The sequence below is a fragment of the Geospiza fortis genome, unplaced genomic scaffold, assembly GCF_000277835.1.
Source record: "Geospiza fortis unplaced genomic scaffold, GeoFor_1.0 scaffold471, whole genome shotgun sequence".
NCBI lineage: Eukaryota > Metazoa > Chordata > Aves > Passeriformes > Thraupidae > Geospiza > Geospiza fortis.
Window position 1 is genome coordinate 912423 of NW_005054443.1, and position 20585 is coordinate 933007.

Below are 20585 nucleotides of genomic sequence, written 5' to 3' on the forward strand. Positions count from 1 at the left end.
TCACAATGATTTCATAATGTCCTGCCCAAGGTTTTCAGTGTTTTATTATTTCTTTAAATCACCAGTTTATTGCCTTAGGATATGGGCAGGTCACCGAGTTTGCAGAAAGGCATTCTGTGCTGGCCTCCTGCAATTATTGTGCTGCCCAACAGCTGAGACATCTCAGGTCTCTGAAGTGCACATTCCTGTGCTGTCATTTTATGATAGGCAGTGCTATGTTTGTTACGACCAAAAAGCTTTCCAGTTCTGTCCATCTTATGTCCTTATGCCTGTCTTGCCCTAAAACAATTACTTACATGTTGCTGAGGGAAGTCAGCCAGCCATTTATTCTTCTCTATTTACTTTTAGCCCCACTCAGAACCATGACTAGGTTCAACACAAAGTTTCATGAATATTTGGGCTGGTAAGGGGATAAAGGGGTAAAGCAGAGTGGTATGAGCAGAGGGCAGAAAATGAAAAGAAGTGGTGTTTTTTTCAGTAGTAATGCATATTAGTTTGCATAGATTGCAGAGGGACTGCAATGATCACCCCCAGCTAGGAAGTGGTGTGACTCAGCCTCAATCTCTGAAGAAGGCTGAAGCTCCTGCTTTGTGTCCTGGGTAGTAAAGATAGGTCAGCTCTTGTATGGAATCTGTGCAGCTCTTAAAATGTGGATAATGTCAGTAGGAGTTTTATGTGAATATGTGTAATTTTTAAACATGCAGCTGTAAGTCCTGGAGCATTCTTCCTTTCAGGGTAGGCAGCACAGCTTCACTGTGATATCTCTGACAGAAGTTCACATTTCCTTTCTTCATGTTAATTTTTGCTGTTGTTTCTTCTGCTGATTACTTATGAAAAGCAAAAAGAACTCTGCTGATTCCCAAGGCACCTAGGAAAGCTGGCAGCTTTGTGTCATCAATCACTTTGTCCCACAGAAGCTACTTCTTGGAGTGAAGGCTTCACATAGAGATAAGGGAGGGGAAACTTAGCAGGATGAAATTGTCATCCTCACCTGCCTTTAGGAAAAGTGATATCCTCAGAGTTATTTCTAAAACTCCTGCAAACATCACAGTCACTTCTCACACAGAAAGCCAGAGCCAGTAGCAGGTGGGTTGCTCGGAGGAATTGGGCCAATAGAGACTGACACAATCTTTGTGCAGAAGGCCCTGAGTGCTATGTGACACCTCCAAGCTGTAGACGTTAATTTGTCCTCAACTCTATTTAAGTCCTCCATTCATTTCAAATGTCCCCCTTTCTCATGTTGCCTCGACCAAGGAAAGGACAGTGCTTCCCTGTTGTCACTAGCTGCTCTGACCATGCTCAGGCAATAAGAAGTAAGTGGGAGAAAAGAAAATGCTGCACCCACAAATTTCTGTCCCGCTGTCACACACTGGAGCAGGTCTTTGGTGGCATAATGCACTGAAAGCTCTCTGTGGAAAAGGTCAGATTTTTTATATCTTTCCATTAGGTCCTTCTCTGTTGAAGATGACTGTCACTACACAGTTATTGAACTATTTAATTCCTAAATAGTTTGAGATACTTGACAGTAGTTGGAAGATGGATGTGGTGTACAATTAATGACAATTTTAAAAGGAAATAATTATCAAATAAAAGTTTTCTGAATGACTTCATGATTGGGTTAGAAGCAGTGTGCTTTTGCAACACAGAAATTACACAGAAAAGGCAAGAAAAATCCATACCAGTACCTCCAGGAGCACAAGATTGACAACCACCTACCGTATGCCACTTTCCATCATTGACAACAGCAGGGTGAAGAGCTACTGCTTTTCCTTTGCCTAAATCAAATGAGAAATGGAGCTGTCCCCCATAAAGCTGTAGGGCTGCATAATCAACCTGGTTTTGGTGAGCCATGTAGTAAATCAGGCCACTGGAGGCAAAGGTTCTGAGATTCAGCTGGACGGAAAGTCTAGACAATAAAAATTCAGTGTTACTTAAAGGTATTTCTTCTGCAGTGATGAAAAGCTTTTCTGGACACAGAGAACAGTCTGAACCAATTTATTGTTATGAAAGGAGATTTATTATCACGAAGGCCAGAAAAGTAGATTTTAGGTTGATTTTAAGAAAGCATAACTTATAATGTATTTCATAATGGAAATCAGTGCTGTACCTGTCAGAAGTAGAAAAAGTGCTTGTCAAAGAGTGAGATGAACTTTAAGAGGGACAGGCTCAGCTGTTTGTGACTGCAGGTTGCTTATTGCCCCAAGAAAGGAACCCATTCCAGGATAACTTTATGGCACCCATTACTACTAGCCAGGCTTGCTGGGATATTATGGGCAGACTGAGAACAGAGGGAGGCTTAAAACGTAGAGGAGATGAATGAGCCATTTATTATGGAGACACCAGGTTCAGACTACATGGCATCAATCCTCTGCAGTGTCCTTTGCTCAGAAGCCATAACAGAAGGGCTAGAGGGAAAAAAACACTCTTTTCTCAATGCCTGCAGAGACTTCATGAGCTGAAAGAAGCAAATGCAAGTGACTTGCAGGCTGTGTGATGGGGACCTTGCTGGGAGCCTCTCAAACAAGTAAGAGGCAGAGGTGCTATCACACATTAGGTCCCAACAAAATAATGTATCTCAGTAGTCTTTTCTCCTTCAAGTGCACCTTCAAAGATGGAAGGATTACTTGCAGAAAATAGAGAGGAGAGGGTGAGATGTCACTTGCATCAGACAAAGGAATGGGAACTGGATGTGAGTTCTGCATGTGGAAAAAGAAATCAAAGTACTTTCAGAAGGTAAAGTGAGACTCAGGTCTGAGGGGATAAAAATGCAGAATTCTGACCATGAGTTACTAAACCTGGGATATGATACTTTCTTCCATGAGGAGCCCACAGAAACCTGAAGTGAGGACCATGTTCAAAGCTGGCAATCAATCATGAAAACCATCACTGCACTTCTTGCAGCTCAATACAAAATAACACTGTGTGCATGTGTAATTCAGGATATACTCACTTCTTCCTGACAGCAGACTGATTGAAGAGCAGGGTCAAGTGGCTGCCTTTGGCAAATCCAAACTGATGGGCACCTTGAACATGATCAGCCAGCTCATCTTTTGCACAAACTACCTGTTAATGAATGGAATTTATTAAGAAGGATAGTGTCAGGTTCTGCCCAGCAACTGTTGAATGACAATGTGCCTGCATAGAGCTTTGCAGGAAGAAAAAGCAAGCCACAAGAAAACCACAAAGTACACAGCAAAACATCAATTAACTAACCTCATAATCATTCTAACCTATCTTCAGGCTCAAAAAAAACTGGTTCTAATGATTAAGCTGTGTCTTGCAGACAGCACTGACCTTTTCTACTGAGAAATGTTTGTAGTTTGAGACATATTCAATTCACTTTTTGTCTTAATTGACAGCCTATTTGATAACATATGCTGGAAGTTCAATTTCAGTGTGAAAAATCTTACAGGTTTGGTAGAAATATTTTCCCATTTTATGAGGACACACATTTTTGTTATGATTTGGGGTATGGAGGGCTGAGTGACAGAGTATGAGCCAAAGCTACATTTTAGCTCTAAAAAGGACAACTTATTTCTTTTTATAGTCCCAAGCTGTATGCATGAAATCTTGCTTTCTGTTGCCACAGGAAAATGGTTTCAGGATACTTTGGAAACCCTTCATTATAAGGAGGTGCAGATGCAGGAGGAGAGAAGTGATGCTGCCTTCTCCCTTGGGAACAGGGACTGTGGGAGAGGAAACAGGTACCATGCAAGCTGCATTCAGACACTGTGTCTCTCAAGTGGTTTTTGCCTCCTCTCTGACACAGAGCCGAGACTGCATCTGTGTGACCAAGAAAATGCGAATGCAGAACTGCACAGCAAATGCAAATCTGCACCAAGTCCCTTTGGCAGGAATACACTAAAGATAATAGTTACTGTCAAGTCCTTCTGTTGGGAGATTATCATTCCACTTTTTTTCTCTTTTTTTTTTCTTTTGTTGTTGTTGTTGCTGCCCGAAGAGGGATAAACCTAACTACCTTTCCATTCCAAATGGCCAACAGGCTGCTGAAAAGGTTAGTATCATTTTTCTATAGGAAACAACAATTTCAAATCAACATCCATTGAACCATTCCATACTGCAGAGGCAGCAAATATATGCAGTCTGTAATTTGATAATTCTCCACAAAGAAAGGACAAAAGAGGTGGCAACAGAGCTTTGCTGCAATACGTACTTTTTTTGTGTCTGTGAGAGGTCTCAGGGGAACTGGTAAAGCCTGAAGTTCGGGATGAATCACAATGTCTGATGGCTGCACAGCTGTCTTAGGCTTCTCTGACAGAAAGCAGCTGTCCATATCCACATGCTCATACTTCATGGAAGTGGTAAAATACAAAAGCCTATATTAAAAAAAACAATTAAAAAAACCGAAACATTTTAAGACGTGCATTTCCGCTTATTTCCGAAGCAGAAGGGGATTATTTTATAAGGTCTTTCAGCAGTATCAGGAAAAAAGGAGGAAAGTGGCATCTGAGATAAACAGATTGAGAAGCGGCAAATAATCAGTTCATAGAACAACATAAATCTACAATATTTTTGGAAAACCATTTTGTCTGTCACTGCAGGTGAAATTATAGTAGAGAAAGCTGTGCTTTGTGCAGCATCTCCATAAACATTAAAGACATTTTTAATACTATTTAGAAATATAGCTGGTAATACCCATTTTCTGGCTGTTATAATACCCAGATCATGAGTTTCATGCATATCTTATATTAAAAACCAGGCAAACAGAAGTGTCATGGAAGAGATCACAAACTACATTTAACAATTACTCTACATGGTTTTCCAAAACTAGGCAGTTACCCTTCTGACTTACTCCTTGTTAAAAATAAGGTTGCTGATACAGCCATGAAAGGAGCCAGCCAATTTTAGCCCTAAGATGCCCTCTCCTGCTGGAATGCCACCAGCGTAGAAGTTGGAAATATTAATGGGGCTACTTTCTGCTGCTGAACAAAGCCTCAGTTCTGCAGGTTTACTTTCATCCACCTGTACAGTTATGATCCTGAAAAAGATAAAGTAGGGAAAACATTCAACAAGGTCTTAGAAAGTCATTTTCAGATGAAAAGCATTCCTATCAGCCTCAAAAACATCCTCTTCTAATAAATAAAGGTTCCATTACTTTGATAATCATTTCAATATCTTAAAACTGGAAGCCCTTCTTTTGATGATTTTTAAAATGTGAATTTTTATCAAATACCTTTCTAAATTATTTTGATAGCTGTGTATCTTTTCTCTAATACTATTTAGTATGCTTTGTACTCAAGTGCCCCAAGCTGTTCTAGAGATTTTGAGAGCTTTTAGCTACACCTCTATCAGTGGCTGTATGCTGTATACAATTACCATGTAAATCAGAACATCTGCATTGACAGCAGAAAAACACAGCCCTGATTATCCCACCTAATAAGCTAGCAAAGGCAATTCCTCAGAGAGTGCAGTGAACTGACAACAACATGCAATAATTAAACAGGTAGCACTCTTTGCAGTCACATGTACCTCTTATTCCGAATTAGGATGACAGAGTGTTCTTGTCCATCACTGTATGTTCCATTAGCAGACTGAAGAACTACTTTCCTAGTACTTGCTCTATCTCCAGCATTAACATGCACTGCAAGATGACCATCAATCAGCATGATGGAAAAGAAGGGCTGTAGATTTAATCAGAGGATTAATTTTTAACTCTAGCTCAATTTTCAAGACGCTCAGTTAGTGTTTAAATAGAACAAACATAGGAAAAATTTACCTCCAAACTTGTTGCAAACTTTTCAATGAAACTTATAGACAAGTAGGAATTGTATTGGTCCCTCTCAGAATGCAAAGCCTTCTAATAGCAAACACTAAAAAAGCTGGACATTTCTCTGGTCAAACTTACTCTAGGTAAAATGCAGGACTTTTTTTATACACTCACACCCCCACCCACACACTCCTTCTCTTAGAGCAGGAAATAGTAAGATTTTCTCTTTGGATTCTAGAAGCTCCAACTCAGATACACAATATATATAGCAAGCTGCCTTGATTTTACAAAATAAAAATGGCAAAAATAATCCCCAAAACTTCTTTGTTTCTGGTACTTGCCAAGTGTGCTTGTCTTCGTTGTCGCCTTTCCAGTCCCCTGCTGATCCCAGCAAGGATGATGCCACTGCTGTTCTTTGTAGCAAAAGTTGCCATTAGCTCTGACTCTGGGCTTAAGGACTTAGGTACCAACTCAATATATCCATTTTTCATGATGCTTACACTGTGAATAGGCTATTTTATGAAGAACAGAAGTAATTACTCAATTTATCCATACATAGTGTCAGGTAAAAAAAATCAAATATAGATTAGATTCTCTTAGAATTTTTAAAGATAAATCTGTTACAATTCACTGTAAACACCACTATTCACTATTCTATTAAAACAAAGATCAGATCACAAGACTTTAAAGTCTCCTACCTCCAATACACAGCCTTTTCTTACTCCATATGAATTTCTAAGCAAGTCAAAGGTGGAACGAGATATTTCCAGATTCTTGATGCATCCCACATACATTCTACTATTAAGACCTTTCCTGAAACAAAAAACAAGGCTTTCTTTCAAAGGAGTTGTACTTGGAATCTCCTGGGAGAAAATATTAATTTCTCTTCAATAAGAAAAGAAAGAGAGATCTGTTTTAAAGGATGCAGTCGGTCTGGTGTAAGTGCAAAGAGTTTAAGTTTTACTCTTAGATACTAAATCAAATCTTAAAAAGAATCAAGATAATGTTGTGCCCAAATTAAAACATAGAAGTGTGTAATGCTGTGCTGTCAGGTCAGGTAATTTCCCAAAACTTTAAGGCGAATCTTCAGCTGAAAGAAAATGGATTGTGTAAAAGAGTAACTGTAGCTGTCTACTATGCAGTTTTTCAGTTTTCAAGTCTGGAGGATGCCTGATTTGGTTCCTGGTTTAAGGCTGAGAAATCTAAGGCTATCCTGCCATAATCCCTTAAAGGCTGGAATGCCAGCTAAGATTAACAGGTCTGCACTCTGTAATAACTGTGCAGAGACCAATAATGTACTCAAATTTACGTTATTGTAAAGAGCATGCGGAAAGTTTAATTAGATTTTCTCTTGCCATATTTATCCTTTGACAGTGAAGCCAGTGGAAGAAATGTGACTTTGCAAGTTCAGTACAGACACGTAATACAAAAAACTCCCATAAAGCAGAGACATGCTATAAAATATGTATTTGCAATGTTTTCTGTTGATCTGTTCACAGTTGGTTTTCCTCTGTTCCAAGTTAGTGAATTACAGGAATTCTGAAGCACAACTTTTATCCTTAAGCGCAGTTTTGCCCATAAATGCCATCTGGAAAACACAAGGCTTGCACAGGTAGAGATCAAAGGAGCATCACTGCAGACAGCAGCGCTGGATGCTTGCCCCAAAGAGCAGGGGGGGCTGCTGTGGCAGCTGCTGTGGTGGAAATCACCCTTGGAGGAAGAAAACAAAATTATTTCTGATCTGAACTGCAGCATCAGACCTACCAGTGGAAAGCACCATATCAGAGATTGAAGTCAAAGGACAGATGTGGTACACATGGCCATAAACTAAACTTCAGAATTCACTGTTTTTCTCTAATTTCAGAGGAGATAAGAGTGTGTAGAAGTTTTCCCCTCACCTTACAAGAGTCCTAGCAAAGGTGCAAAAGTGACACACTTTACCTCAGAGCCCTTGATCTTGGCAGCCCACCAATGAAGATTGGGTCCTTATCAGAGCGGCTCAGGTCTGAGGCAACCCCAGGAGATTCTCCTTGCTTGGTTTCTTTATAATTAAGGTTATATGCATCCATGACTGCCAAAATTCCTGCAAAGAAAAGGGAGTAAAGGTCTGGAGAAGAACATGAATATACATTCTTCCCTTCTGGCAATCTTGTCCATAGTAAAGGAAAATGTATTCATTGATTCGGACATGTATGCACAATCTTCTTATTTTTAGAATGAGCAATTTATTGTACTTCCAGCTATTCTGTTAATCTCATTCATTCCTCTCTGCCAAAACCAAATCTGGAGAAGTCTACAGGAAAATAGATACATATGAGAATATGTTATAACTATTAGCACATACGTGTTATTGCCAAAACACAGGCCCCCACAAAACAGTTGTACTAAGTAATATTAAAATGCAGGACAGAAAATGTGATCCCTCATCTACAAACTTGGACAAAAATCTTTCAGTCTTTAAAGACTGTTGGTATGTTTTTGTGCAGCAGTTTCTACACTACCTGCTCTTTGTGAGATATGTTAAACCAAACACAAGATTTACACTGTAGTCCTTCTAAAAGCAAAGTACCCTAGCTGTGGCTGCTAAAGACACTGCATTGGAAGTGATCAAATTTGGTTGCAGTGATCTTCCCTGCAGCTATCTCAGATATTTGTGTTTGTAAAAGTGCAAACACCCAGTCTTGTCAACCTGTAGCCTACCTTGCTTCTTATTCCGATTGAATGAGATTTTATACCATGTTCCATTGTTGTAACGATTTTCTGTTGTAAGAGCAAGGGGTCCTGAACCAAGATCAACAGTCACCCTCACTTTGCCATCAACAAGCTCAAGGGACAAGAAGTCTCTCTGAGAGGAAGAAAAAAACCCGCCAAAACAAAAAACAGATTACAAACAAACAAATTACATTCCTGGAAATAAAATCTTCCTAAAGAATGCGTGCCTGGCAGGTTTGGCCTACTGAGTGGAAAATATTTAGTTACTCTTGTACCTGGACTATTTGTTAGACTCAAGATGTTCATCTTCACTTTATTTAGGAAAATTAAGTTACAAGTACCTCACAAGGATGTATTTTGTTTTGTTGTTACCCTCACTTAAATGCATTGTGAGGTTTGATTACTCAGCAGAAGAATGGTTAAATAACAAAGTCACATTTTCCTGTTTTTGGATGAAGTTGAAAGTAATTTGATTTGACAGCATAATGATCAAACACTATGATGTTCTTCCTGCAAGAAGCAAAGACCGTCCTCACAGAGTAAAAAAGATTTTCTGAATTGCATTGAAGGTTTCCCCTCTGAACTGTAAAGCTTAAATCAGATATTATTGTGCAATGTATTCAGGCAGTGAGTACATACAGCATATGAATAATGCAGTGACTCTGAAAGAATCTGTACCCAAACAAAGCTTTTCCTTCCTTCAGGAACAGAAAACCACCATCTAAGTATGCAGTAAACTGCATGACATGACAATGAAGGTCTGGTGATAGGTCTGGGTTATATTGCTTTTGCAGGAGTTTTATTTAATTTGTTTCAGTTTACTGGATTCCCATCTTATGGATTTAATTCAATATGGTTTTTCATTATTACATTGTCCTTCTGAAAACATTTTTACATTCTGAAAAGGTTCCTCCGACTGAAAAAACCAGCTTGTTGTCCTTACTGTTTCTTTTTCTATCCTTTAGCTAAGTAATCATTCATTTTAGTCTAAAATAATTTATTTTTATTCTAAAATTTAAATAAATTGTGAAGAATTCTTTTCTTACAGTGCCGTTTGAAGCAAGATAGAGAAGAAGCCCATTTGGTGAAAAGGTACTGAAAGATATTAATATCTGAGTCACTGTTGAGCGAAGTGCCTTCTCCACAACCGAGTACCCACTACCATCAAAATGGAATGAAGTGTCCTCATCCTGTGGGCTAGAGAAGCAGAAAACCAGTAAAAAATGTTAACTGAACATTTGTTTTTTCCCAGTAATTTTTATATAAAATACAAGAAAAGTTAGGTCATAGAATAGTTTGGGTTGGGAGGGGCCTTAGAGCCCATGCCATTCCACCCTCTGCCATGTGAGAGACACCTTCCACTAGACCAGTTTGCTCAGAGCCCCATCCAACCTGGCCTTGAACACTTCCAGGAATGGGATATCCACAACTTCTCTGGGCAACCTCTTCCAGCATCTCACCACCCTCATAGTAAAGAGTTTCCTCCTAAGATCTAATCTAAACCTACTCTCTTTTATTTGGAATCCATTACCCCTTGTCCTGTCATTCCATGCCCCTGTAAATAGTCTCTCTCCACCTTTCTGGTTGGCTCCCTTCAGGTGCTGCTCAGTCAGTGCAGCCTCCAGGCAGTAATTTATATAAAGTGTGGGGAAACACTTCAATCTTAAAGTAATGAATAACTGAAGGATTCCAGCCAACGGCCACTTTCATTATCCAACCTCACAACACACAATTTAGCCATGGGGAAGGATGCCCACAAGATAGGTATTCTTCCCTTATATATAAAAATGAAAGCCAAACTCAGTGATTTCCTAAGGGAAAAATAATTGTTACAGCATACACCCTCTAAATTAAAACATGTCATCCATTTCTCAAAGTGCTTTGCATAATTGCACTTACAATACACGATCTATTAGCCCCTTTTCCTGCAGTACAAGACTTGTAAAAAATATCTCATACAATCATGCAGCACCCTCTGCTGTTTCTGCATGAAGTATTCTGCAAAGGGAATATGGACAAGCATATTTCTTTTTTATTCCTTAGACATAAAAATAGTAGTCTGCTAAAGGGACCAAGCTTAGTGGCTACAGTTTTGCTATCAATTTTTTTATAAGATTGCTTTACACTGTTTCTTACCCTAGGAAAGAATAAATCTGTCTTACAGAAAACTACTGAAAAGCAAAGATTCCACAGTATTTTGGTTCACTGGTGATCCAAAAATTGAAATTCCATGCAAAGAAGTTATTTGATACCACTGATACATTGAGATTAATGTGCTCAGAACTGTAAGTTAATAATCAGCGAAACACTGCAATTTATCTGAGCTCCATATGCTTAGTTAACACAAAAATATAATATTACAAATGTAAATTACTCTAAACAAGTTGAAAATAACCAAAAGAATGTGAGACAAAATACCTTCCAAAACAGCCATTGCACTTGCCCTCTCTTTCTATGTAGTTCCAAAGACCAATAGATTTGCCATTCAGGGATGCCTCTCCTAGGCACCCTTTAAAATGGGTCACCTTAACAGCAGGTGATTTCTGTAAGAAAATAAATATTCCATGAATACAATTAATGTTGAGTACTCTGAAAATCATGCAGTAAAATTTTTGCTTAGTTGTTTTCCTTGAACTTCAACTTTGTTAGATATCAATCATAATAGGAGAACAACATGTTTTAGTGTAAGTATTAACAATTATAATTGAAATAATGATAGATTAGTACACCAAGAAAGTAAAATAACTATGTCCTTGACCTACTTACACACCCCTCATGGCATGAATAACAATTGCCATGGAAGAAGCAAACAAAACCATTGGATAATGTCTATACATGGTACATGCACACACAGACTGCCCTTGTTAAACTTTATGCAAAAATTTCCAGGGAAAATTAACTTCAGGATACAAGAAGACCCTTACAGCACCTCTGCTTTATGCTCAGAGTACCTGGCATTTCTTGATGAAGTAACCAAATCAAGCAATTACTTCTAATGCAAAAGTATTTCTCAAACATGTTCAAAACAATTAACAGAATGCTGATCTCAGAATTTAACCTTGATTTGCCCTCCAAGTCCTCCAATGAACATTACGGTTGACTTGTTAACATCCAATATGCTGGCTGTCCCCAGAGAGGTTCCAGATTTAGGTGAAGGCTTCTGATTGGAGTTCATTTCCTCTATGCTGAGTGTACCTGTTTTTCCAAACCTGCCAAATACAAATACTAATAAATAATCTTAGAAATCACCAGGTCTAATCAACACATACATACTATTGGCTTCTCCTTCTAAGGACAAAAAAAATCTCATCACTGAAAATGAGGAGTGGACATCATCCAAACAGTGGATGCTTTGTGTACAACATGTATGACATTCTAATTTTTAATACCTGGTGGCATGTATTCTGTGCCATTTGTTGTTGTCGATTTGGAAATCAGGGTATTCCACTCTTGTTGTTCCAGAGCCCAAATCCCAAAGAAGAGCTACCTTACCACGACGCATCTCCACTGCCAGGAAGTCTGTCTGAAAAACAGCAGAGCCTATTCTAATTCATGGAATCAAATGTGTATTTTCACCAGCAACATGGAGAAAGTCTTTCCAGATTCATGTCCCTGCATCCCATATTACAGGAGTTGACGTTTAGCAAAATCAGGCTTTTCACTCACTTCTAATGAGACAAAACTCCCTTAGGTCATATGCAAGTAGCTGAATGTCTTCTTTACATATATACACATACATTTACTAGTCTGTGAAAAAGTACTATCCCATGATAGTGTGCCACAAGGAATTAACAGCTGTGCATTTCTTGGGATTACAGAGGGAATGAAGCAGAGCGCAATGCGACAGTAAGCCATCACACTCCCTTCCAAGTGGGTGGATGCACCGTGCTCATGAGGGACACCTTCAAGAATTTTAGCTGTGTTACCAAGCAAATCATCTGATGCAGTCCATGAAGGTATCACAGGGGGTGTTACACTCCATGTGGTTAATGCCAATATAGGAAAAGGAAGGGGGAGTTTCAGCACAGGGCCAAGAGGCCCTGGTTCTTCTATTGTCTACCTTTGAAAATCTCTGGAATCATCTAAGGCATTAAAATATTTCCACCCCTAGTGAACACATCTGTCTGCAAGGGGCCTCGCTTGGTTACTTAGTTTGAAATCAAGTAAGAAATGCTGGAACCCTAAATGCTGAGAATTTGAAACTTTCTGTGTGCTGAAAGGCACAGACTTGCAAGAGAACACTGTATTTGACATGAGGCTTAGTGCTATTAATCAATCCAAAATTGATTAATAGCACTAAGATTATGAGTGTGTAGTTAGTTAGAAGTGTATAATATCACAGAGTAGAAAACTTAAGAGTTTGGGGTTTTAGAATATAGAAATAAATATGAAACAAGATGGAGGTTTTAAGGCAGAGACAAGTTGCTCTTCTTTACCTTCTTCCTCCTTCTTCTTCATGGATTTGGGTGATGTTTTGTAATTGAACAGAAAAGTCCACATTGAGGGCATGGAGGGATCAGTTGTTAGGTCAAAAGGGAAAATAATCTAAGTATAATTTCTAATTAGATAGTTTAGCCTTAAAAGATCTTGTAACAAGAGATAGTTAAGCCATTTTTTGCCTTACTAATGAAAGACTACAAAATTCACAGTTGTGAGGCTGTAGCACTCATAAGAAACAATAAACACCTGAGTTTGAACGTGAACTATAGTGTCAAGTACCTTCAATCCTGACCCCAACAAAGGTAAAAAAACAAGCAGAGAACCCAGAAAGAAAAAGCATATTTAAAACATTTAAAAGTAATTTAAAACTTTTGACTACTATCACCTTCAGTAAATGTACCCCAGAAACTTACCTTTCCATTGCTACCCAAGTAGAAAAGGAGGTTATCTGGTTCAGCAGTTTTCACATTGAGTGTTAAGGTGTTGTAATTTGTAGATGAAATTTGGGGTTGATAGGCACGAATGCAATCTCTGTCTGCTGATACTGCAACTTTAATCTGGGGGGACAAGAAGAAAACAGAATCTAAACAAATTTCAGTGAACATAGCACTCATTTGTGGAGTATGTACTTAGCTTCTGAACAACAAACGCAAACCTTTTGCTGAGATCCTTCCATGCAATCTAAGTATTGCTACCTGGGTTAGATTCCTGCAATCTTCTACGTATCACTTGATAAAGAGATTCACAATAGAAAAGTATGAAATCTGTCTTAATACACTCACTCAAGTTGGGAGGTTTGAATCAATAAAGAAACTATTCAAATACCTCAGAAAATAACAGTAAATCTTGGGTCAGAAGATCATGTAGCTGCAAAAAGCCACGTCATAATATCAGAAAATAAAGATACAGAAATTAAAAATTATTTAAAATAAAGGAAACCATTTCTAGTCTATATGGAGAGATTTTTTTTAAAAAACAAATTAAGAAGGAGACTGTCTGCAACAATTCTGGTTATTTCAAATTTGTAACAGTTTACACAATATTAAAAATTCAATTCTGAATATATGGCAAGTTCCACTTTTTAAAGATTAAATAAATAATATTCCTATTGTCATATCCCTAAGACCACTGTTTAGTAAACTGATGAAAAACTGACCCAAGATAAATGCAACCAAACTTCCAGCAGTTTGGTAGTATAATGACAGAAAATCCATCTTAGCAAGAAAAAAGCCTTAATTCCTTTAACTTCATGGAATATACCTGTAACTACTAAATGCATATAGCACACGTGCATGCATGCATGCATCTGGACACAGATACATAAAGTTTCTCTTGTGTAGCAAAAAATTACCAACAAACCAACAAACAAAAAAGATCAAACAAAAATACAAACTAACAAATAACTCAAACTCCCTCAAAACAAAACAAAACCCTTAAACCACCCCCCCAAACAGAACAAATTCCCCCAAACTGGAAAAAGGGACTTTGCTACCACTTCTTTTCACCTTGCCAGGAACTTCTGTGGCTTATGACACCTCATAAAATACCATTCTCTTTTTTCTGCACTAGATTCATTAAGCTTCAGTAGACTGTGACAGAGAAGCAATAACCATATAATTAAGAAGATTTGCAGAAAGAACTGAGTGCCTTCTTCTTTTTTTTAACCTTACAATAATATATCCACAAGTATGTCCAAGGCATACCAAAAATTACTCATTGCAAAGTCATTTTCATATTTCTCTCACAGTCTAATGAGATCCATAGTACAGTTGATTCACTTTTGCTGTCTTTAAGGTAGAAGCCGAGATTTAAAAACAAGTACACTGTCTTAAAGTACTCAGGATACTCAAATGCTTCTTGCAAAGAACATATGGACATGAAAGGCTATAGATGGCAAATTTATTCATAGAATCGACACTCTTGACAAAAGATTTGTAATGGTACTTGATGTCATATGGGGCACACCTCACATCAATCTCTAAATAATCTCAAAAATTAACATCTCAGACTAAAGAGAATAGCAGTCCCATCCTCCAACTTGTCTCTTTCTTATCAAAATCACTCATGACAGTTCTCTGGCATACTATGTTTCATTATTTTTAGAGGAAACAGGAGGAAATAGCAGATAAATTATTAGCTGGCTATTCTAACAAACTCACAAATGCAACAAGAACCTTGATGCTAAAACCTTAAAATGTTGCCAGTGATTTTAGCATCAGTCAGTGCTCTTTGGACTTCACTGAGACTCAGCAACAACAATCAGGTACCTGGAAAGTAAATTTTAGGCTCCTTATCTCAAACAAGCTTTCTGCTAAAAGTAAAAATTCATTTAAGTCTGGGATGACAGAACTTACAGATGCTGCTTGCTTGCGGGCCTGGCTGATAAGTTCTTTAATTTCAGACAGGTTTCTGTTCAGGTTCTCCTCCAGCATTTTCAAAGGTTTGAGTCTATCCAATAAAAGACTTGCTTGTGCTTCAACTTCTTTAACTTGTTTTTGAGCTGTGAATGCTGTGGAAACATAAAAGAAATGTTGAGGCAGGGTGAAATTGCTAAAATACTTAGCCAAGATAGCCAGCTTGTGATCATTTTGGTTTCAGCAACTTTTAACATCAGTAAGGGAAATACATCCCTTGTAGAGGACTTTTTTAAAAAGTTAGCATATTTTTACTTTATTAGGAATAAACTCTCAGTCCATCATACTCTTATTTAATGCCTGTTAAAACTGAATATTAATACTGCTTCTGCTAGCAGTGACATTGCCACAGAGCAAACTTACCAGCTTTTGATGAATCAGTTATGAGTTCACTTGTTTTCCTCAAAGTGTCATTAACTTGGGACAATGTAGAAGATGTATTCATTAGCTTTTGACTGAAGTCCCCAAAGTGACTTAAATCCACAACAGCACTGGTGTTTGCAGACACAGCCAGCTCTTTCACTTCAAGCATGTATTTCCTGGTATCTGAAACACAGTTCCAAGGTTAAAAAACATTCAAAACTTTCATACATTCTTGTGACTAACAAATGCCTGGCTTTGTAACAGTAGCTACAAACATAGTCAAAATAATAGGAATGCTGTCAGTTACATTCCTGACATAGTAAGAATTGTATTTTTGTTTCTTTGGGGAACTTGATTCTGCCTATCTCATCAGGAAGTCTGTATGAATGGATCAGGCTGGTAGTGTTTCAGTTTCCTAATGAATGTTGGCACTCAGAAACATTAATCTGAGACTGAAGATTTGACTCCTCTACAAAGCTGGTGAGGCAAAAGGTCTATTACACCCTCTGGTTTTGGCTACAGTCACCTGTATACTGACTACACCACCCCCAGTCTCAGCCTGCCCCTTACATCCCCTGCCCACAAGAGTGGGAAGAGGCTGCAGCTGGCAAAAAAGGCCTGAGTTAGACCTCCAAGATCCTCCTTCACCACTCTCTACACAGAGAGCAATGCCACACCAACAATCTCTGATCAGGGAAAAAAAAAAAAAAAGACAACTTCAAGACCTGTAACAACAAAGCTGAAATCAAACAATGGTAAACCGTGAGTTAAGGAGAACACTCCTGTGATTTTAATGACTTAATTTTCAATGTGTAGCTTTATGATAGATAGCACCCTGCAGTTCATATCCAGTGTAACATCATCACTACTATTACCCTTTAGCATGAATTAGGTCTCTGAACTGCAAAATGAGTATTTTAAGGCTTTGAACTTAGCATTCTAATCCAGATTCACAGTAGAATCAAACAACCCAAGCAAGAGGTCTTTATCAGTGTTTTTCTAACTTAAAACACATTATTTAGATTGACAAAATATTCTGGACCCTCTTATTCACAACTTTGAAGTTATTTTCTCAATTAGTTTCCATGAATTTTAGGTCTTGCCTTTATTCAAAATAATGACTGAAAAAAAGAGGAATTCTTTCATTTTAGAAAAGCACAGAAAATAGATTTTAATCAATTAAATGAAGTCTGCATTTACACAAGAAAACATTTACAAGTAGGCTATAAAATTCATAGATTAATATAAACAGTTTTAAAACAAGCCAGAAAGGAAGGTGAAATCTCAGAGTTCCATATGTAAATTTCTCTGCATGTGGGACTAAATATTCTATAACTTCACTCTCCTTACATATCAGTGCAATTATATTTCTATCAGAGCCCCTCCTGATTCAAAGCAATGTGAAATATGAATCAGACTACAGACCTTGTATTATAACCCAATTATGTTTAATGGGTTTACTTAAAAGAATGTAAAATATTTAGGAGGCTAAATGAAGTCTCCAGTATAGATTATTGCTAGGTTTCTGCAATCAGATAATGAACAGGGTTTTATTACAACTGTACTAGAGAGTTCTGTAATAAGAATGTCAATATAAATTTCACTTACTGTTATGCAATGCTCTGAGTGTCAACAGAGAATCATTAAGTTGGTTGCCAATTTTATTTGTACTTTCCTGAATCTTTTCTACCTTTTTGTTCAACCCATTCAATCCAAATAGAAGTCCTGTTGAAAGAAATAACACACACATAAACAAATACCATACAACCCACACAAAACCAAAGTATTCATTTATTTCATCAATGGAGCTTTTTTTTTTCCCAACAGAATGAGCATTTCATAAACAGGAATGCAAAATGAATGCAGTATAAATAGATAAGCTCCTGTGAGCACTGCTCTGTTCAAAGCTACCCTTTTTGGTCAATTCCATGAGACCGAATAGCTACAAACATAGTGAGGAAACAGCTATAAATTAAAATTATTCCATGATTGTGAACTCTAATATTTTTTACAGTGTTCTTCACGTCTTATGTTATCTAACAGGAGCCAAAGAAGTGGCTTTTTTTTTCTATATATTTGTGATCTGTTCGCAGAATTCTCTTATTAGAAATTAAAATGTGTAGAATAGAAGGAACAAAAAAAGGTAATTATGTACATCTGAATTACATAAAAATTATACAAATTTGTAAACCACCAGTATTGCAAGACAACACTATTTTACAGTTACAGTTTATCTCTGTGAAACATTCCCTTTCTGTCCAATTTTGTCAAACATTTAACTTAGTTTAAAATTTGCTTCTGCTCCTACACAAAACCTTTGTTCAAAATGCTTTTGAATTTTCACGGTGTAGACTTCAACGTCTTGCTCATGTCAAGGTTCAATGCCTTGCCTTGGAGTAACAGAAAAACCAGAAGTATTTTTGAGTTTATGGAGGCAAAGAACTTATGCTTTTTTTTGTATTTCAGCTGTCCAGCAGGAACAAATAAAAAGGATTAGGATTTAAACATGTCATCTTATATACCTGTGTCATCCATGACTTGTTAAATAAAAACGAATGGAATTTTCAAGAATTATGCTTTCTCTTTGTCTAGTACACAATCTCTAATGATTTAATTCATAACGTTTGGAAAAACAGCCATTGCAAGCACTGCTTATAGGTAAATGGGGTATAGTGAAGGCCAATTTTTAAACGTTTACAGACAAAAATTTTATTCTTACCCAAAAAATGAAAATACTATGAGAAGCAATAAAACATTAATCTTAATTGCATGATAATGCAATATATTTATATATTTACCTTGGCTTATGCTCATTTAAAAAAATAATAAACTACAGAAAAAAAGCAGCACAAAACAGAAAATGGAGTAAAGAAATAGAGGCAGAAATATGAATTCTATAGAACTGACCATCACTTTTTTTCTTCAGATTTTTAGCTTCATTCTGAAATTTGGAGCTAAGCAGTAGAGTTTCTTTTCCCTGAAGACTGAAAGACTCCTCTGGCTAAAAAACACAGACATTAAGTTGCCACATATGAAAAACAGAAATTCAACTGAAAACATTTAAGTATTTGTAGACACCTACATAAAGTTATTGAACATTCTTGTTATTTATGAGATATTCTATTCATTGCCTTATTAAGCATCCATTAGAAATAATACAAGTTGTTATCCTGTTATTCAAGAATGTGACATTGAGGGTCTTTGTGTTTAATAATAAAAAATATGACTATGAAACAAAACCTACAAAATTTTAATTTCAATATTGCTAGTGATTCAGTGTTGTCTTTTGTAAATTCTAATTCCAGACCTAATTCAAAATTTCCAGCTCTGAGCAATTTGAAGTGAGATATTTCAAAATCACAGTCTTAGAGGCATTCTTTTACCTTTCTCCAACTGAAAAAACCTGGAAAAACACCTTGAAGGATTCATGCTGTAGGCAGCTTTAATAAGACAGAGTGCTATATAAAAACATATAAAGCTCACAAAACAATGTCAATTATTTTGATCACTGTCATGTAAATGCATTATCATACCTGCTTGTGCAGGTATAACATGAGTGACAAAGAGATGTGAGGGAGGAAATAAAATTATAGGAAACTGTTAAGATCAGATTGGGAACTGGTCTGGTCTTTCTAACCTACTGTTTCAGTAACAATCTGATAATCTTTGAAGGCAGAGAGATGGTAGATGAGACACAAACATATATTTGTTATGAAACATCCTCTACTAAGCAAAGTAGCTGTAGTTGGGAATACCCAGATAGAAATGGAAGAAGGATAGGTCAAATAAGGAGATCATTGAATAATTCCAAAGGTGGAAGGGAGCACTAGAGGTTTGGGAATTTAAGTTCTACAGGAATACATGTCAAAAGCCTGATATAAATCCTCATAGAATCAAGTCCACTCCAGCTAAATATGCATTAGACATTAAAAAGGAAACAAAACAAAGGGAAAATGGTACTGTGGCAGAGAGAAAAGCAAGGTAAGCAGAACTTGAGATGTGGTGTCATTACTGCCTTGGAGTAGGGATTCAGGATACAGTACATACTAGCTGGTAGGACAGGCTGCCATCAAGGACATGCCTCCATCAAGAAGATTCAAGTTTCCAGCAAGTGCAGAAACAATTAGAACAAATATTCCTAAATAAGAAAAGAGCAGACATAAATTAAAGTACTAATTTTGATACTTACTAAATCCAAGGGGCCATTCACAGCTCTAGATGCATCATCTGCCAAACTTTCTGTTCTTTCAATCACACTTCTAACACTGGAGTGAGTGTAGATAGCAGCAGTTGTGTTCAGAGTCAAATTTCTTACTCTGGAAAGGTCACTGAAGAGACAATTAACAAGCAAGCCTGTTTTCAATCAAGCACTGAGTTCCATATCTTCAATTACAACATGCACATCTTTCCAGAATACATGATGCATTGTGAAAAAAAATGAGCATACCTTGCCCAATGTTGCATAAGGGGCTTTCAATTCATTATTTTGAACTGAAAGACCAAGTTAAAAGGTTTTCAATTACAGGGCTTTTCTCTATTTTGTTAGTTGCTGTTCTGCTTCTTTTTTCCATTCTATCTCTATTTTCTTCTCCTATTTTGTTCCCTTTTGCCTATGTTAATTTTTTCAATTCATAAAGACCCTTAGAACAAACAAATCATATTGCCTAAACAGAAAAGAAACAAGCCCCTGTCTGAAATTTAAAAAACTAAGTACAGACACAGGATCTAGGAGGAAATTATAAGCATCTGAAATCTAATCTATATTAAATTTTGCTTTATTGAATTTATCTAGCTGTGGTGAGGTCAAGAACTGCTTAATGTTACTCCAAGCAAAATTTTCTGTTTTCAAAACATGGGCAGGGAATGAGTTTAGTGAGTTAGGCCTCTACCTATTAAATCTGACACTAATGTAAACCCCATAATTTTGT

General features: G+C 37.1%; 1 protein-coding gene across 1 annotated transcript in view; it reads right to left on the bottom strand.

Moving 5' to 3' along the window:
• LAMA1 (laminin subunit alpha 1) overlaps positions 1-20585 on the bottom strand; it is a 98563-nt gene that overhangs the window by 4676 nt on the left and 73302 nt on the right. The window contains exons 40-58 of the mRNA XM_005427379.2: positions 19847-19985; positions 18565-18658; positions 17266-17382; positions 15658-15840; positions 15235-15389; positions 13294-13437; positions 11830-11963; positions 11499-11649; positions 10859-10983; positions 9487-9637; positions 8429-8573; positions 7670-7811; positions 6427-6541; positions 6070-6240; positions 5491-5642; positions 4814-4999; positions 4175-4337; positions 2951-3063; positions 1717-1906 (exon numbers count right to left, since the gene is read on the bottom strand). Coding sequence (XP_005427436.2) covers positions 1717-1906; positions 2951-3063; positions 4175-4337; positions 4814-4999; positions 5491-5642; positions 6070-6240; positions 6427-6541; positions 7670-7811; positions 8429-8573; positions 9487-9637; positions 10859-10983; positions 11499-11649; positions 11830-11963; positions 13294-13437; positions 15235-15389; positions 15658-15840; positions 17266-17382; positions 18565-18658; positions 19847-19985 — 2770 coding nt within the window. The remainder of the gene's footprint in view (positions 1-1716; positions 1907-2950; positions 3064-4174; positions 4338-4813; positions 5000-5490; positions 5643-6069; positions 6241-6426; positions 6542-7669; positions 7812-8428; positions 8574-9486; positions 9638-10858; positions 10984-11498; positions 11650-11829; positions 11964-13293; positions 13438-15234; positions 15390-15657; positions 15841-17265; positions 17383-18564; positions 18659-19846; positions 19986-20585) is intronic.